The sequence below is a fragment of the Equus przewalskii genome, chromosome 20 (genome assembly GCF_037783145.1).
Source record: "Equus przewalskii isolate Varuska chromosome 20, EquPr2, whole genome shotgun sequence".
Lineage (NCBI taxonomy): Eukaryota > Metazoa > Chordata > Mammalia > Perissodactyla > Equidae > Equus > Equus przewalskii.
The window spans coordinates 3,983,055-4,000,676 of NC_091850.1; the positions used below are offsets into that span (position 1 = coordinate 3,983,055).

Below are 17,622 nucleotides of genomic sequence, written 5' to 3' on the forward strand. Positions count from 1 at the left end.
TTGCCAACCTTTTTTTTTTACCCCTCTTCTTCCCCAAGCGCCAGTACATAGTTGTATCTTCTAGTTGTGAGCGCCTCTGGTTGTGCCATGTGGGATGCCGCCTCAGCATGGCCTGATGAGTGGTGCCATGTCCGCGCCCAGGATCCGAACCCATAAAACCCTGGGCTGCCCAAGTGGAATGTGTGAACCCAACCACTTGGCCATGGGGCTGGCCCCCTAAAGGGAGAATTTGATAATGCAAAGAGAGAGGAAAGATAACTGCAGTCACGATGGTGTGTCCATGTGTCAGAACTTCTGTGAACAACTTTGATGAGTGCTATACCATTATTTTAACATTTACTGTTGTTATGATTTTAAATCCTGTAATGCTGTCATCCAAGCATTCATTATTAAAAGATGCTGCCATGGCTGGATATTGTACCTGAAAATCAGTAGTTTCACAATGGAAGTCAAATGGGATTAACACCATGAGGAAGATCAAATACTTGCCACAATGCCCTATACTGTTAATCTATGAGAGAGTGTCTTATTTCCAAGTGTCTTCCAAATTCACCATGCACTCCTGTGGGATGCCTTTAAAAAGGCTAGAGCCTTTTTAGTGCAGAACTAAGACCCAGGTCTCTGAACCCCAAATATCAAAATGTTCGTGGGAGATGAGATTTGATCTTCTGTAAATCTAAACCCAAACGTTAGTCTTTCTTATATGGTATACAGTATTTGATCACATAGGATATTCAGCCTAAATTGTTGTCTTTCCATAGAAGCAGTATTACCATTAATGAAAAGGGACACCAGTTAGAGCTTGCTACCTTCTGTAAATGTAATTCTAAACACATGAGGGGAAACAATGAAGTGGGCTGTTCTGCTTCCCAAAGGGGTCTCAGGACTGTTTATTCCCAGGTCATTTTTCTGCTTATAAAACATCTTACTTTAGATACAGTATGAAGCATCTTTTAATGCATAGAAAGCAATTTCACAGGATGTCTTTACGGTTTACTATGAAAAGAAAATAAATGCCTAAGCTTTGAGCATGTTCTTGGCCTCCAGGTGATTAAGCAACTGACAGCAAACTATCAATGATGACATAAAGTAGGACAGACCAGTGAGTTCACAGCATCACCAAAGGGGATGAATTCACTTATGCGACGGACACATCCTAAGGTGACCCCCACTGCAGAATCTGTGACTTGCAAAGTGATAAAGGTGATGGTATAGTCGTATAGTCTCTCCTGTTGTTGTTATCTATAACTCCACCTTAGTGGTCCAGAGAGTGTCATCTGCTGGCCTTGAAGTCAGCTGTCATGTTGTGAGAGGGCCCAAGGCAGGGAACTGCAGGTGGCCTCTTGGAGCTGAGAGTAGCTGCCAGCTGACGGCCAGCAAGAAAACAGAGACCTCAGTCCTTTCACTGCAAGGAACCGAATTCTGCCAAGAACCCTGCAAGACTGGAAGAGGACCCTGAACTCCAGGTAGGAACATAGCGTGGCCAACACCTTGACTGCAGCCAAGCTCAGCTGTGCCCAGATTCTTGACTCATGTAAACTGAGATCATAGATGTATGTTGTTTTAATCTGCTAGGTTTGTGGTAATTTGTTACATAGCAATAGATAGCTGAGACAACTGAACAGATTGTAAACCAGTGCATGGGGACCGTGGAGAGAAAAACGGGATCTGTGCCTAGCAAGTACACGACCTGTTTTATCTGATCCAAGTATCTGCATTAAAACAAAACAAAATGTTAGTGTTTATGAAGAAGTAAAACTCCAAAGAATGAAAAATAATAAATCCTTTATACAAATAGAGTTCCAAGGATTCTTCTAAACTAAAAACAAAGTAAAACAAAACTAAATATCCTTTTAAAACCAATGCAAAGAATCTGTAGCAAAACTACTGAAAGTCATTAACAATCATGCCGGAAAAAGAAAGCAGAGAGTTTTATCCCCTTTCAATTTCACTTGTTGAATAGTCACAGGACTATCATTTATTGAGGAACTACTATATGCTGATCACTGTATAAGGAGAAAGGAACATGGGAACGAACAGAACATAAGCCACATTCTGCCTTCTACCAACAGTGTATTATAGCTCCTAATTTTAGCTATAATTTACGTTTCCAAATTATGGAACAACCTGCTTTCCTGAATAAGGTAGCATTTTAAATTACCAGAGAACTTGATTTAGATATATATTCAGAGGTCTCGTCCCTGTAGAACAGGATACTTGAAAAAGCTTCCCTGAGAGCCACAGTGATTCTAACACTTCAGCCAAAGATGGAATCAGATCCCCTTAATGATTCTCCTTTCTAGAAGGATTATTTTAGCTGACAAAAACAGTCAACAATATTCTGCACCTCCTGGAAACAGACCTAGGTACACAAAAAAAATTAGAAGACATGTTCCCTACCCTGAGGAAATAAAACCTGGATGGAAAACCTTGAAATTCACAGAGGGTGCTGAGCTCCACAAAGGAATACAGCCCAGGAGTCAGACGCCCCCAGCATTTCAAAATACAGTGAAATAAATATATTCAAAATAAATATATTCAAAATAAAGTGAAACTGGGAAGAATCAATCCGTAATGGATGCCATCAATCATCTGTAGAGGTCACTCTAAAAATAAACCTACAAATAACAAAACAAAAACAGTCAAGTAAATGGGGGTCAAGCATATGTACGGATACCCAAGTTCAACCATGGAAATTATTACAGTGATTTCAGCAAGACGAGGCCTTGGATCACGAGCTAGTTTTGGCACCAGGAAAAAAGGAAAATTCTTTAACATGACGCAAGAAAAAGTCTGCAGGACTTGAATAAACGAGCGATCTTGGAGCCGGCTCAGTAGCTCAGCAGTTAAGTTCACATGTTCCGCTTCAGCAGCCTGTGGTTCAGCAGTCGGTCCCAGGTGCGGACCTATGCACTACTTGTCAAGCCACGCTGTGGCAGGCATCCCACATAAAATAGAGGAAGATGGGCATGGATGTTAGCTCAGGGCCAGTCTTCCTCAAAAAAAAAAAAAAAAAAAAAGAGCAATCTTTAGATGGAATAAATTTAAGTCTACAAAAAGCTCTTTGTAATGTCATTTCCTAATTTGTCCATGAATTGGTCACATTCAACACTAATGCTAAATTTCTTGTTTAAAAATACGATTTCTCATCTCTCTCCTGATCAGAAAGGTGAAATGGCTTCTCACTGTCTGCTTCAATAAACTCCAATCCCTTCACAAGGCATTCAAGGCTCTTCGCCAGTGTCTTTCTGACCCCCTCCCTCCTCTGAGTTTGGAGAAGTCCTACTCCTCTGTCAAGCCCACGACTCTCAAGGGTTGGCCTGTCCCAGCCTGGATTCGTTACTCTCCACTCTGTTCCCTTTAAAGTTTTTAACCACAGCTGAACTGGGCATGAGGAAGGCCTCAACTTCTTCATTTTGGAAACTCCAGGCCAGCACCATACTTGGGACACTAGCTGAGAAAGGACCTATTGAACTGAACTGAAGAAAAGGCATAAGCTAGAGATGTCAACCTGGCAGAGAGTAGAAATGAACAGTGTGAGGGCAGAGCTCTAACGTCTCCAGACTTAACTGTGGCAAGTGGAGAAGTAAAAAACTGGGGTGATAACTGCTGGGTTCCACAATCAAAGAAGGGAGCAGAAGCCAAGGGCACACAGAGCTCAGCCGGGAGCCCCGCTTCTTGGTTTCTATTCTAGGGCCGAGCACACAGTGGGCACTTACCCTCTCTAGGAATGAAGGAGATGTGTTAAGGGGTTTAATAGTGCTGCATGAGAAGAGAGAAATAACATCAAAAAGAATAATGGCCAATAGATAGTAGATTTGAGCAGGAGGAAGTTAAGAATAAAGGAGAAAGCTGCATTAGTGAGAAATAAGAGCAGGAGCCCTTAAACCACTGGGGGGGCTCAATCTGAAAGTTGATAAAAGAGTTATCTCAAGACATTCCTGAAGAATGGTAGAGAGGAGCTAAGGACTATTGATTTTTCTTCTGATCTAAGACCAATACCGTAGAAAGGTCGAGTACTTCAAGAAGTACTTACATAAGGAACAGAACAAACTGCATGCTCACTCCTCAGCTGACAAGGCACTCAAGGGCATGCTTGATCGGACAGCAGCTAAGGCCGGCAGTCACCCCACTGAGTCCCCCTTCAAAGGCCGTGCCCTCTACTCATGGCTGATAGAACCACACTGCATGCTTTCACGCTCTGAGCCTTCCCTGCACAGATGCTTGTCCCCAGACCAGAATGCCATGCCTTCTTTCTCTGTCTACGCAAAGGCTCTCATCCAGATCATGGTCCTTTCTTAGGTGCATCCTCCTGTTCCCCAGCCTGACTTTGGCTGGATTCTAGGGTCCCATTGTCCACACTCCACCAGCTCTTGTCTTGTTGACAGATGGCCTCAGTCACCCCGGCTTATTCCTCATTGTCTTCTCTCTGGTCCACCCCTCCCCACTGCATCGCACTTTCCATTGTCTCTCTCTCCTGAAACCAGAGCTTTTTAGGACCCATTGCTGAATCCCTAGACATGGCACAAAATGAAGGTTTACTGAGCAAATGAGATTAAATCCATGACAATGAACATAAAAAACATCCTCTCAAGCCTTTAGCCCAACTGTCTCCCACAGCACCTGATCACCTCTGAGCTCTCTGAGCAGTAAGCGATGCTGTATGCTAGTGAGTCCGTGGGAGCTCTGGAGAAAGCAAGGAGGGAGGCAGGTCAGCACCAGATTTCAAGAGAACACAGCCAAGTATCTATCCAACCACCCCCTAGTTGTCTGACTTCAGGCAAGTTCTTACTCACTCAAGACCAGTTCCTCATCTAGAAACTCAGTGAAAAACCACCCACTTCCTAGGGTTTCTGGGAGGTTTAAATGGGGGAAATCATGGTTGTTGTCGTCATCATCAACCACCATATTCTGACGGAGGTGCTCGGTAACTGCCACTTGAGTGAATGGTACTTGCTCATTTGTGAAACTTTTCTGAAACATTCTGTGTGTTGCTTTACTTATTAATAAAACCACTTCAAAAGAGATTTCACTTGGATTTTAGATAGCTTGGCGATACTAGATTTTAGATAGCTTCAGGAAATTGTTTTAAAACCAACAAAATTCAAATCTTAGAAAAGTACACTAAGGACAGCAAGACTCTCCTTTGGCAGTAGACCAAGCCAAGTTAAGCATGTTAGCCTAAGAGCAAAGCTAAATCCTGCAAGCAGGCTAAGAACAGAGACTGCTGGCACTAAGCTGACTGGTATCTAATGAACCTCCTTAAGGATAATGAAAAAGAAAATTTCAACTCTGAAATTCTCCTTCCAAGGTTTGGACTAATAGATCTTCTCTTGCTAACGTTATCTGGCTTTGGGAAATTCCAAACCATAAATTCTTCTTCTGACTCCTCGCATTCTTTGAATGGGTGTGCTGAAAGCTGAATGCTCCCTGACAGACATTAATGTGCATACTTCTAAAGGTCTGTGTCTCCATACTTAGTATTCCAGAGGTACCAAGATGAGGGCCACATCATTCAGTTGACAGTTTATGCCTTGCTACTTGGGTAAGTTCCAAGGATAGTCAAAATTACATCATCATCTCCCTTTAATAGTTATAATTTAATCCATATTATAAGAAAAGTCGATCTGCAGAAATACTGGAGGAATTAAGAAAGTCATGAAAATTTCTACTAGTGGAACATACCTAACAAGTCATATATGAAAAAAAAAAAGTTCAGAGAAATATTTTCCTCCTAAGAAAAGTTATGAAGGCCCTAATTGTAGTATCTGATATGTTGCCTAAAAGCCAACTTCTAAATATAATCTTTTTAGTTTCAGGTACATCACCCTGTTTACATACTGCTTGCTTCTAAAACATATATTACAGTGACCATTCTCCATCATATTTTTACTCATTATATGTAAAATTTTTTTGCCCTAAAAACCTTATTACCATTCCCCAGTAGTCATTTTCTATTACACTCAGGTTCTACAAACTAACACAAATTTGGGCTGTGGTTTCATAAACTATGTAAAGGAAATACACAAACAACCCTGGAACCTCTAAAACGCGGTTTCCTTAGATTGAAAATGTAAACAGACTCTGAAACAACAGGGCCCTGTGGTCCCAGACCAAGTGTTTCATTTAGAGAGAAAAAAAAAATCAACTATTTTCTGAATTTTATTTGTTCATTTTTAATTTTATTTCTTTATTAAGTATGTATAATGCTAATATGTGATCCTTGTGATTAATTTAAAATCCATTATGCCCACAAATATAACTTAGGCTCAAAAATAATTTCTGTTTGTCAGATTAACCATCTACTAGGTAAATTGATGGATGAAAATTAAATAGGACACTGTCATCTCTACTCTTGAGAACCCAACCTTTCCATGTGTGGTCTGGGATCAGCAGCATTGGCATCCTTGGGAGGCTGTTAGAAACACAGATTCTTGGGCCCCACGAGACCTGCTATATCAGAATTTTACATTGCAATAAGATGCAGAGATTTGCTGCACCTCCAGCGGAGAAGCAATGCTCTGGAGCACCATTGTCCAGCATTTTCTGCTATAATGGAAATGTTTTCTATCCAAGCTAATATGGTAGCCACTAGCCATACGTGGCCGCTGAGCACTTGAAATGTAGCTAGTGCAACTGAGGAACTGAATATTTAATTTTATTTAATTTTAATTCATTTTAATTTAAAAAGACACATGGCAAATGGCTACCACATTAGACAGTGTAGCTCTCTAGCATATCTGCATGTACTTGCAAGCAAGGGGTCAAGAGGTGACCACTACAGCCATATCCACAAAGCCTGCCAAGACAATCCGTCTGTCATTCCAACATGTAGAATGACCTGAAGAAGGGCCAGTCCTCTTCAGCTGCCTCTCCCAGAATATCAAGTATGGAACCTGAGTCTCCAGGTTGACACTGCTAACCATTCTGGTTCCTCTTTTGATTGGGTTTCCAAAACCCACCCCTCAGTCATTCCCAGCTCTCTAGAGTTTTCCTAGTGACTTCTTAGGAATCTCACTGCTAGACAAAAAAGGAGTCCACCAACCTCTGATGAGTGGCAGCTTCCAGGTTCCAGGGCACCTGAAGCCTGATGATTCTCAAAGGTGTGGTACAGGGGCACACTGATCTGGTGAGGGGAGGGCCCAGAGCTTGCAACAGACTTTCAAAAGGGCCTATGATTCAAACATGGGTTAAGGACCCTGAGAGGAAGGAAGAACTTTGGAGCCTGCCAGTCCTGACAGAGGAGTCCTCAACTCTAGTCTGATAACCCTCATAAACTCCTCAAAAAGGTAGTTGAGAGAAGCAAATGAAATAACCTGTGAACTGTATATAAACTGTAAAATGTTGTAAAATTTATTATTATAAAAAAATAAGACTACGCATGATAGAGCAAAATACTCAGACAATCCTTGGCAAATGAGATAAAACTTTCTGCTTTACTGTCCCATACAAGAAAGGAATGAGAACGTGATGAGTGAAAGGTCCAAATCAGAAGACATAGAGCTGTCCCTTCTCCAGGAAGAGCTCAGGGTGTAGCTGACGAAGGTCAGAAGATGGAGCATTCCCTCCCCCAGGAAGCCTCCAGCTGACTTGGGCTGAATCTAAACTAAGATGGTGCCTTCCTAAGTACCCGACGTCTCTCCACTATCTGTGTAGCCAGACAGAAGAACAATACAGAGTTCACTATTCTGACTATTCAGCTATAATGACAAAATGAATTATAATAATGCAGAAAGGTGTACGTAAGACTCCAAGTTTAAGGAGAGTAGGTGCGTTTTCCTTCTTTAAACACACTTATGGTGACAAAACAGGTTGAGAAGAGGGCCTCACATCTGAGACGAACAATGCCTTCTTTCTAGATAGTCGAGTTTAACTGTCTCCAGGGGCTACAGGGGTCAGCAGGCACATTGAGAGAGGGCAGAGTCAGAAGAACTTGCGAAGGCCTCATCCAGTCAGCTGATCAGGAGAGACACAATCTGCTTCCCCTCCCAGGTTGATAATCCACCAGGCTGCAGAGTCTGCTGTGAGGAACAGACCCATCCAAGTTGTTTTCTCCAGAGTGGAGTAAGTGGCCCACCTGAAGAGTGAAGACTATTGTCGGGATTTGGGTGACTTTTAGGGCCCTGAATTCATCTAAAGCCTATGTCTGAAGAAGTGGGACAGATTTGAAGCTTCTAACATCTCAAAATAAAAGCCCAAGGGGTCTTTGTACCTCAGAAAGAAACCAGGAACCAGCTACCTAACAGCTATGTTGTCAAGCATGTATATTCAATTTCTTAGCCTTAAAAGAAAAAGAGCTCTCTTAGAACAGCAAAGAAGAGATGACTGCATTCCATTCTAAAGCCTATCTAGGGGAGTCTAGAATCTCAAGATTGCTATAAGAAAAAAGCAGCAGCCTCGGGGCTGTGCTGGGGTGACAGATGCCTGAGGAAGGCCACATCTGAGCAGAGCTCACTCTGTAAGCAACTCCCCGCCTAGAACAGAAGGAACACAGTAGTTCCATAAACACCCAGAGCTCTGCCTCTGTAGTTCCTGGGTGTAAAGAGCCCATTTCCCCTAGCACAGCTCCTACTTATCCTTCCAGCATCTCCTAAGTGCCACAAAGCTTCACTGAATGCTAAGTGCCTGGCATTGCGCACAGCCCTGGGGATACACAGGAAACTACAACCAAGGCCCTGCTCTTAGACTAGACAGTGCATCACAGAAGGGCACCTTCTCCTGGCCCAGCTCTTTTCTGCCAGGAATTATCTTTACTCAGCATACTGCTGTTATGACAACTATTTATAAATTAGTCACCCCCACACACTATTTCTCAATGAGCTCAGAGAACATCTTAGCCATCTTGGTTTCGCTAGCACCTAGCACAATGCTCCAAAAAGTAGAAGGAACATGGTGATGATGGTGGTGGTGCTGGTGGTGGGGTGATACTCCTAACTTTTCAGATAGAGGCTATAAAACTGCAGGAAGAGTTGACCCTCCTCAAGAAGCAAGGGAAGGAAAGTTTGAAGAACAAAAACATGCCATATCTACCTTTTACTTTGCCTCTTCCTTCCTGGGGCTGCTATTCACCTGGCTTTGTAACCTCTCCTCACTAAAGGGCTCTAGTGACTGCACAGCCCACACCACCAGACCCTGGTCGCATCCCCAGGACCATCCTTCACCCCGAAACAGACCCCAATCAACAAGGCCTCATCCTCCAAAAGGACTTCCTTCAGTCCTTTCCTATTTTCTAACAATTCAAGCAGGGCCCAAACACGATGGGCTGCCTTGTGAAGCAGATTTTACTAGTTGCGCCTGGCTGACAAATGGTGGCTGGAGGCAAGTGAGACAGGTGGTTTTAAAACTGCTGGGATTTCCCCACCGCAACTGAAATAAAATCCAAACTCCTTCCTGAGACTTGCAGACTCAGAGTGATCTGATTCAAGCCTCTCTCCAAAATCACCCTGGGATGTTCAGTTCCTGATCCTGCTTTCTTCCCACTCTTTCATCCCACCTGAGGGCCTCTGAAGGTGCCATGACATGCCCTCTCCACAGCCTGCTCTTCTTCAACTGACTTCCAACTGCATGCCATCCTCTTCCTTACAGTTTTTCTCACGACTTATTTTTTGCTACTTATTTTCTGAGCTTGAGAGCAGCGACTATGTCAGCACCAGGCTCGGCGCCCTGCACATAGTAAGTGCCTAAGTAAACATTTGCCAAACTAATAAAAAAGGGGTCCTCCGTCCCCACCTAGCTCCCCCACTAACCATTTTACCTGATGGTTCCCACACCAAGTCACCCCATCTCTTCATTCCCACAACTCACTCTCCATTACTCTCTGCCCTCAAAACTTCCCACCCTCATAAAATCCCACTCACCCACTCGTCCATCCTTCATAAATCCCGTGTACAAGCATCTCTCAGCCCTTACACCCCCTTTCACCATGAACTTCCCCAGCCACAAACTCCCCTTAAACCCCCTCCCTGTCGCCCCAGGACGCGCTCCTAAAACCCATCACACACTGCTCAGCCCCATAAGCCTTCAAGTCGTTCCATTTACACCCCAGAAATCCATTCGGCCGCAGACCCTCCTTCAGGCCTCCCCAAGACCCCAGATCTCCACCCCCCTGAGACTCACCCATGCTCTTACCCCGCGCCCTCCTCACCTCTCGCGCCCCGAGCCGACCCGGCCCTGGCACCCTCGGCCCGCCCTCTTCACTGCGGCAACTTTGGTGGCCCCCGCCCCCGCCGAGCCTGCTCAGCACCTGGCCCACGCCTCGTCCAGGCTCTGGTAGGTGAGGGCCTCGATCGGCTGCAGGACGTCGCCTGTGTCGGGGCCCGGCGGGGGCCCGGGCGGCGCAAGCCGGGGGGCGGAGCGGGGTGCTGCCGGCGCGGCGGGGCGCCCATGGGCGGCGGGGTCCCGCAGGCGCTAAGGAGGAGGCGCCGGGAAGGGGCGCTAGCTCGTGCCCCGCCGCCTCCAGCCAACGGCCGCCAACCAGGCGGCCGCGCACCGCCCACGGACAAGCCCCACCATCGCCGCCAGCCAATCGCAGCGGCCCAGGGCGCCGCGCACCGGACACGCCGCCACCAGCCCCCCTCAAAGGCCTAAGACTCGGTTGGGGGTTGCCGAGGCAACGGTGCTTCTCACCGCCACCGTCCTCCCGCCCCAAAAAGGGCGCCGCCGGCTTCGCTTTGCTTCAGAGGCCCACACCCCGACGTCTCCGCCTCTCGCTCCTCCTCAGAGCAGCTACTCCTGCTCAGAGACCTTACTCCTCCTCAGAGCCGCACGCTTCTGAGAGCCCCACGGTTCTCCTCAGACCCCCACAGTTCCCTTCAGAGCCCCACAGTTCCCCTCAGAGTCCCACCGTCCTCCTCGGGGCCCCACAGTTCCCCTCAGAGCTCCACCGTTCTCCTCGGAGCCCCACGGTTCCCCTCGGAGCCCCACCGGCCCCCTCAGAGCTCCACCGTTCTCCTCGGAGCCCCACGGTTCCCCTCAGAGCCCCACCGTTCCCCTCAGAGCTCCACCGTTCCCCTCAGAGCTCCCACACCTCCTCAGAGACCCCCCATATCTCCTCACAGCTCCCCACTCCTTTTCAGAGCCCCCCACTCCTCAAAGCCCTCACTCTTCCTCCTTAGAGCGCCCACTCCTCAGGGACCTCACTTCTCCTCAGAGCCCCCACTCTCCCTCAGAGCCCCTTACTCTTCTTCAGAGGCCCTCATATATCAGAGCCACCTACTCCTCTGGGACCCACACAACTCAGAGTCCCCAATTCTCAGAGCACCCCACTCTTCCTCCAAGCCACCCCTTCCTTCTTAGAACTCTCCATGGCTCTGAGAGCCCCATCAACACGTCCTCCCTCCCCTGCCATTCATCTCCAGAAGCCTCAAGCCCCAGACCCCTGCTCAGTCCCCTAATGTTACCCTCAGCCTCAGCCCCATCAGGTGGGTCACTAGGGCTCCCAGCTTCCTGGATCCACCTCCACCACAAGCGTTCCATGAGGGGCACAGGTGTTTGGTGCTGGTGGCTGGGTTAGAACCGAGTGATTTTCTCAGCTGCAGAAATCAATTCTATTTACCTTTTGAGGTTTGGCATAAGAGTGACCTCACCTGTTTATTCATTCTCTTGCTCTACAGCATTCCGGGCCTAGAAAACTGCTAGCGTGTGGTTACCCAATGAATGAACGATGCTTCCTGAGAATCTACACTGCAGTGCACCCCAAGTCAGAGCAAATCTTCACAGGTCTTTGTTTCTAGCCGTTGGGACTCAAGGCATCAGAGAAGGATCCTCGCATGAGAGAAAAGGGACAGACTGGGCATTAATCACTTTTCCAAAGTCATGGGACCTCCTAGAGCCTGTTTGCTCTGAGGACAGACTCCAGATGCAAGCTCATAAGGGGTCCTCGCTGGGAACCCTTCAGGACAGGGCCCAACTTCTTCCCATTGTTGCTGGAGAGGAAATGCAAACACCATCTGGTGTGATTGGATTGGGAAGACTCCAAGAGACAGCAGGGAATGGAAATGAGTGATGTGAGCCAGTATAAGAACAACCTAGAAAGCTCCCTGATGAAGGAAACCTAACACTTGGCCCCAGTAACACGAAGTACTAGAACATGTGGGCGCTATGGTGAGCCTGTGCAAAAGGTCAACTGCTTGTGCAGCACTGCACAGCACGCCTGAAAAGTAGTGGGTAAGTTTGGTCTCCTTCAGAGAACAGTAGTGGGGAGAGAAAGTTGAAAGCTTCAGGGACCAGCAGAGACAAAAACATGAAGTCACTTGGTGTAGAGGAGAGACCTCCAAGAGAGGAAAAAATGTTGGGCCAAAATCCCAAAGAAGATCCGAGTGTGGGTTAGAACCTGGAGGATGCTGATCAAGAGCAGCCAGCTCAGAGCAGGTGAAACACAGAGCTGCCTTTTGGAGGCCAGTGGGGGTCCCCACCCCATAGAAATTGGTCGGCTGCCTTGGCACCCAAAGTTGCACGTGTGTCCAACAGTCCTGGAGCTCCATGGAGGCAAGGACTGCATCTTTCATGGGCGTGTGCCTGGGCACATGGTGAAAGGTGCTGGCCTGGGTCATCACCCCTGGAGATTCAGGCCCTAGGCCTTAGGAGCCATACCGCCCACCTTGGACCCTGGAGAAGTACCTAGCACCCCAGTGCATTCTTGCCTCCTCATGGAGTTGCCTTAGGGCGGGGGGAGTTTTCTCAAAGAGAAACCCAGCCCCATTTAATGTAGAAAGACTCAGATGTTTTTGGTTCTTCAGGAATGTGTGCTTTTGTAGTTTAAGAAATGGCCTCTGATGGGATGACTGAGTTCAAATTCCAGCTGTTATTTAGCATGTGAACCTGAAGTAGAGATATAACCCTGTCTCCTCCCTGGTGAGGCAGAAGCAGAGAATCTAGATCCTGGTCTACATCGAGTCTAGCAGCGTGCCTCTATGAGCATCTGAGATGGGGCTTATCAGGGGTCTAGCATGTCTGAGGCCTTGCGGGGCTGTGGGTGAGGTGGGGAAAGCTGGCCTGAGCTTGTGACCAACTCCAGACTTTGTGGGAATCTGAAGCCTTTCCCCAGGGGCCTCTAGTCCCTCGATGCATCTCTGTGCCCTTTCAAAGCTGTGTAACCATGGGCCAGATCTCAACCTCTCTGAGCCACTGTCCTCACATGAAAATAAGTGTAATACCTGTGCCAAAAGATGCAGGTGATGATTAAAGAATCCATCTAAAGTGCCTATCAGTGTGCCAGGCACATCAGAGGAGCCTGAGAAATGGCAACTCTCAAATCCTGCATCCTGCTCCATGGACCCCACTATGCTTGGCTCACAGGTGTGTATGTAGGTGGTGGGGTGGGCAATGGGATGGACATACCTGACTATTCACAACCTGGACTCAGACAAAAGGGCAGGCAGGAGAGGGTGGGCTCACACAGGTCAGAGAGCACTCTGGACTCCAGAGGACGGAAACAGACAGGTGAGTGGCGAGATGAGGCAGAGGAACAGGCAGAGGAGACAGAGGCAAAAGGAAATGGATGCAAGAATCCAACAAGAGAGATGGAGTGACAGCCACACAGAGACTGAAGACGAATGAGAACAGAGCCAAGAAAATGCCACTTTGAAGGATCCCAGCCCAGCCCAAGCTAAGGTGGACAATTCTGGGATACAGGGACAGAGACTAAGTTGATGGCAGAATGCTTTAGAGATCTCAAAGCAGAAAGAACGGTTTTCTCCTTATATCATGCCCTTCCTGTGGACCCCCTCAATTCTAATGGGGACAGGCAAGACCCCCAGAGGCTGCAAGGGGCCACAAGTCTTTCCCAGCTCACTCTCAGAACCCCTCAGTCTGTGCCCCTAAAGAATCAGCCTCAGGCAGATGGTGCATCTCCGTTCCGTCCTTGTTACTCTGCTGCACTGGGCAGTGAGGCCTGAGAGTGCCCTCATCTTTTCCACCCTTAACACCCATACCACCACGGACGAGATAGCAGTCCACAGAGTTTACCAGGGATATGCAGTAAAAATAGAAAAATGTCCATTAAAAAAACCCACAACCTGAGATGATTGAAGACCCAGATTTCCGCTCCCCATCCGACTCTCTCTGGAGTGCTTAGAGATGACCCCAAACACCAGGCCCTGGGGCAGGCAGAGCTGTTGCCTAGGAAGGGCTGGCAGTGGTGCTGTGCCACGTCAGACTGAGGGTCCGCCTTTCAGTCTGTCCCGCAGATTGGGTAGGGCCAGGTGCATCCAGAAGTGGTGAGGTGCTGCGATCTGTTGCTTGCTGCACCCTGCTGAAGTCTGAGGTTGGCTAAAGGGTGGAGTCCATCAGGGGGTGGCCATTTTCAGGAAGCATGATGCGAGTGCTAGGGCCTGTCCGGGTGGAGGGTGTGTAGCTGGCAGACTCGTGGGTGGACCGGCGGAGGCAAAGACAGCAGAGGAGGCGGCGGAAGGTGCGACGCATCTCAGCATCACGGCACGAGTACACTACAGCGTTGACCAGTGAGTTGGCCTCAGCTAACAGTAGGAGATACTTCTCCACAGCTAGAACATTGCAGGACTTGCAGCCCAGACCATCCAGGAGCAGTACCACCTGGCCCGGCGTCCAGCAGACCACGAATGCCCCTGTGGGATGGAGCCTGAAGTGAGAGGGGCTAACCGTTGGGGGGCCCAGCACCCACAGCTCTGAGCTCAGGGCTGGAGCCGTCTCCAGGGCTCGGGCAACAGCTGTGCAGTTTGCGGGGTAAGAGCTTCCTGTCTGGCTGCCTGGGCAGTGTGATGGGGCAGAACTGCTAAGAGGGGACACCTTTCTCTGATTTGTCTGCCAGAAGGGACACCTTTTCTAACTGGTACAAGGTGGCCAGGGCCCTGGACATTTCTACATGGACGTTTGTTCTATGGGGGAAGGAGGTCACCGTGGGACAGGCTGGTTATTTGAGGGGGAGGGGATCTTTGGGAAGAGTCGCTCTTTGTTCTTGGAGGCAGGGGTGGGTATCCCATGACGAGAGGATCTTACTCCCTCCCCCACTCAGATCATCCTACTTTCAACGGCCAGAGTGAACAAACACACTACTCTCTGCTAAAAATCCTTAAGGGCTTCCCGTGGAACTCAGAACAAAATCTGACTCCTGTCTGTGTCTTTTGAGGCTGTGCTGACCTCTCCTGTGCATGGGCCAGCCACGCCCGCCTCCTCTCTTTTTTGAAGGTGCTGCCCGGGGCTTTCACTTTCTGTTCCCTCTGCTTGGAACTCTTTTCCCTTCCCCAGCATGTAGGTCTCTGCTCAGATATCACCTCCTTGGAGAACACTGCCCACCCAAACCATCCCCTCCCATCACACTCTATCAGGTCCCTGGGAGTTGGGGCAAGTGGGCTCCCACTCACCCAGGATGATGACAACAGTCTTGACCAGGTTGAGTGTGGTCTCGCGGTAGCGGGGGTGGCAGCTGACATGCTCTGCCATGCGCTGCACTCGCCGCCGCACGTAGAAGAAGATGCGAGTGTAGACAGCCACCATGAGCAGGAATACAAGCAGGCTGGACAGGGCCCAGACGGCCAGGTAGGAGCGGCTGAGCAGGGGGGCCATGCGTGAGCAGCTGTCCAGAGCACAGAGGCAGTGCCAGGAGTGGGCAGGCAGCAGCCCCAGGCCCAGCGCGGCCACCCACACGCCCACGATGAGCATGACCACCCGGCCGCGGGGAAGACGACTGTGCAGCTGGACGGCCATCACGCTGCGGTGCCGCTCCACGGCAATGGCCAGCAGTGTGGCCACCGATGCTGTTAGGCTCGTGTCCAGCAGGCCCTGCCGCAGGAACCAGCCCTCGAGTGAGAGCCGGGCTGTGCGAGGGCCTGTGTGGAACATGAGGAAAAGGTAGGCCACTCCAGCAAAGAGGTCAGCTGCAGCCAGGTTGCCGAGTAGGTAGTAAATGGGCTGATGGAAGCGGCGGTTGGAGGCGATGGCCGCAATGACCAGCAGGTTGGTCAGCAGCACCAGCACGCTGACTGTCAGCCCCAGCGCCACCACAACTACATCCTTGGGCCGCCAGTGGGAGCTGAGCTCCTTGCCACTGTTGTTGTAGAAGAAGCTGATGGTCTCGTTGTAGTAGCACTGGCCCATGGTTACCATCTGGGGGCACAACCGGAGAGGTCAGTGTGGGTGGTGGTGGTTGGAAGAACACAGAAAGGGGCAGCACAGAAAGGAGCAGCAGCCAGAAGGGAGGGTCTCAAACTCAGATACCTGGGGCAAAGTGGTCATAGTGGGGACCAGGGTGACCTGGAAAAGCAGGCGGGATGGGGGAGTGGGGGTGTTGTTTGGGCACAGCTCTTGCTTATTTACTAATAAGATTCCTACAAAGACATCTCCCAAACCTTTTTGCCCACCCGCTGCCAATCTGTGACACGTGTGTGTTGGGAGGGTTTAGGGCAAGACAAGTAGGGGCGTGAGCTGTGAAAGTAGGTGAGGGAGGGTCGGTTTGGTGCTGGGGTCAGTGCAGGGAGCAGAGCCGAGGGGGCGTGTGTGCGCAAGGTGGGACCATTGCTGGGACCCTGAATGGGGTCAGTGCTGGGCCATGGAGGTGACCGGGGCGACCAGAGTGGGCAGCGGGCTTTGGGCGCGATTGAGCCCAAAGCGGGTGGGACGGAGGAGCCTGGTGGCCTCCGGGACAAAAGGGGCGGTCAGGGAGGCGGCGGCTGGCGGGCCTCCCGGCGCCCCCAGGCTGTGGGAGGAGCAGTGGGATAGGAGGAGGAGACAGCACCCGGGCCCTGCGGGCACGTGCCGCGCCCTGCCCGGGACCCGCACCCACCCGCCCCGTCCGTGCCGCCTCACCTGGGCCACCCGTCACGCCGCAGAGCCGGCAGCCTCGTGGGGGGTTGGGGCGCGCCCTAGACCCATGGCTCGGCGACCGCGGCTAGAGCGAAGGAACGTCCCGGTGCGCCGGCGCGGGCGACGGAGAGAGCGCGGGAGGAGGTGTCCTGCCCACAGCGCCCCGCCCTAGCCCGGGCCACAGCGCCCCGCCCCCGCCACCTGGGGAGTCCCGCCCCTACCACCTGGGGACCCCAGCCTCCGCGGCCGTGGCGAGGACAGGGTCGCCCGGAACCGCAGCCCCCCCATTTCCTCCTCGCCTGGCGGCCCCTCGTCTCCCCTCTCCACTTCCGGCGCGGGACCCCCATCCCAGTCCCCGCGCACCTCACGCGCCCGCAGTCTTGGGCCTCCGAGGGGCTGAATCCCTCGCGGCCGAGAATCCCTCCGTGACCTCGCGCCGCCGGGGCGCAGCTCGGGGTGGTCTCAGGGTACGCACCCCCGCCCCACCCCACCCGCCCGCTCCTCGCGGCCAATCCGCCGCGATGTTCCAAGCCACGCCCTGATCCGACCCGGCTCCCACCGCAGGGACCCCAGCCCCGCCTCGGCTTCCCCAGCCTGGAGCTACTGTGCGCCTCGGCCTCCTTGCCCCGCGGACCCCTCTGGCTCCAGCTGACAGTCTGGCCGGCCACACTCAAGTTGCTTGCAATCCCGATGCCCCCGCACCCTGCCCCTGGCAGCGCTGCCCCTTGCCAGGCCCAGGCCTGTGGCGGCCCTGGGCTCCCACGGCGGGAGCACACAGTCCCATTGTCTCAGTTATCTGCACTTTGTTACATTTGTTTGATTGTGCAGGTCTGGATCGGAGACACG

General features: G+C 50.4%; 1 protein-coding gene and 1 long non-coding RNA gene across 10 annotated transcripts in view; both read right to left on the minus strand.

Moving 5' to 3' along the window:
• Window positions 1–10,500, minus strand: part of LOC103561323 (uncharacterized) — a 30,066-nt gene extending 19,566 nt beyond the window's left edge. For 7 of the 9 annotated variants that reach the window (XR_011530294.1, XR_011530297.1, XR_011530296.1 and 4 more), the window contains exon 1: window positions 10,145–10,496. This is a non-coding gene — a long non-coding RNA (uncharacterized lncRNA). Of the gene's footprint in view, window positions 1–10,144 lie in introns of all 9 variants that reach the window. The other 2 variants (XR_011530295.1, XR_011530289.1) reach the window with 1 other exon arrangement.
• Window positions 10,501–11,555: 1,055 nt separating this feature from the next.
• On the minus strand, window positions 11,556–17,423 carry LPAR2 (lysophosphatidic acid receptor 2). The gene is made up of 3 exons (XM_070586822.1): window positions 16,780–17,423; window positions 15,339–16,080; window positions 11,556–14,582 (listed from the first exon to the last, which is right to left on the minus strand). Exons 2-3 carry the CDS (start codon window positions 16,078–16,080, stop codon window positions 14,269–14,271), a joined length of 1,056 nt encoding a protein of 351 aa, XP_070442923.1. The 5' UTR covers window positions 16,780–17,423; the 3' UTR covers window positions 11,556–14,268.
• Window positions 17,424–17,622: the final 199 nt, after the last annotated feature.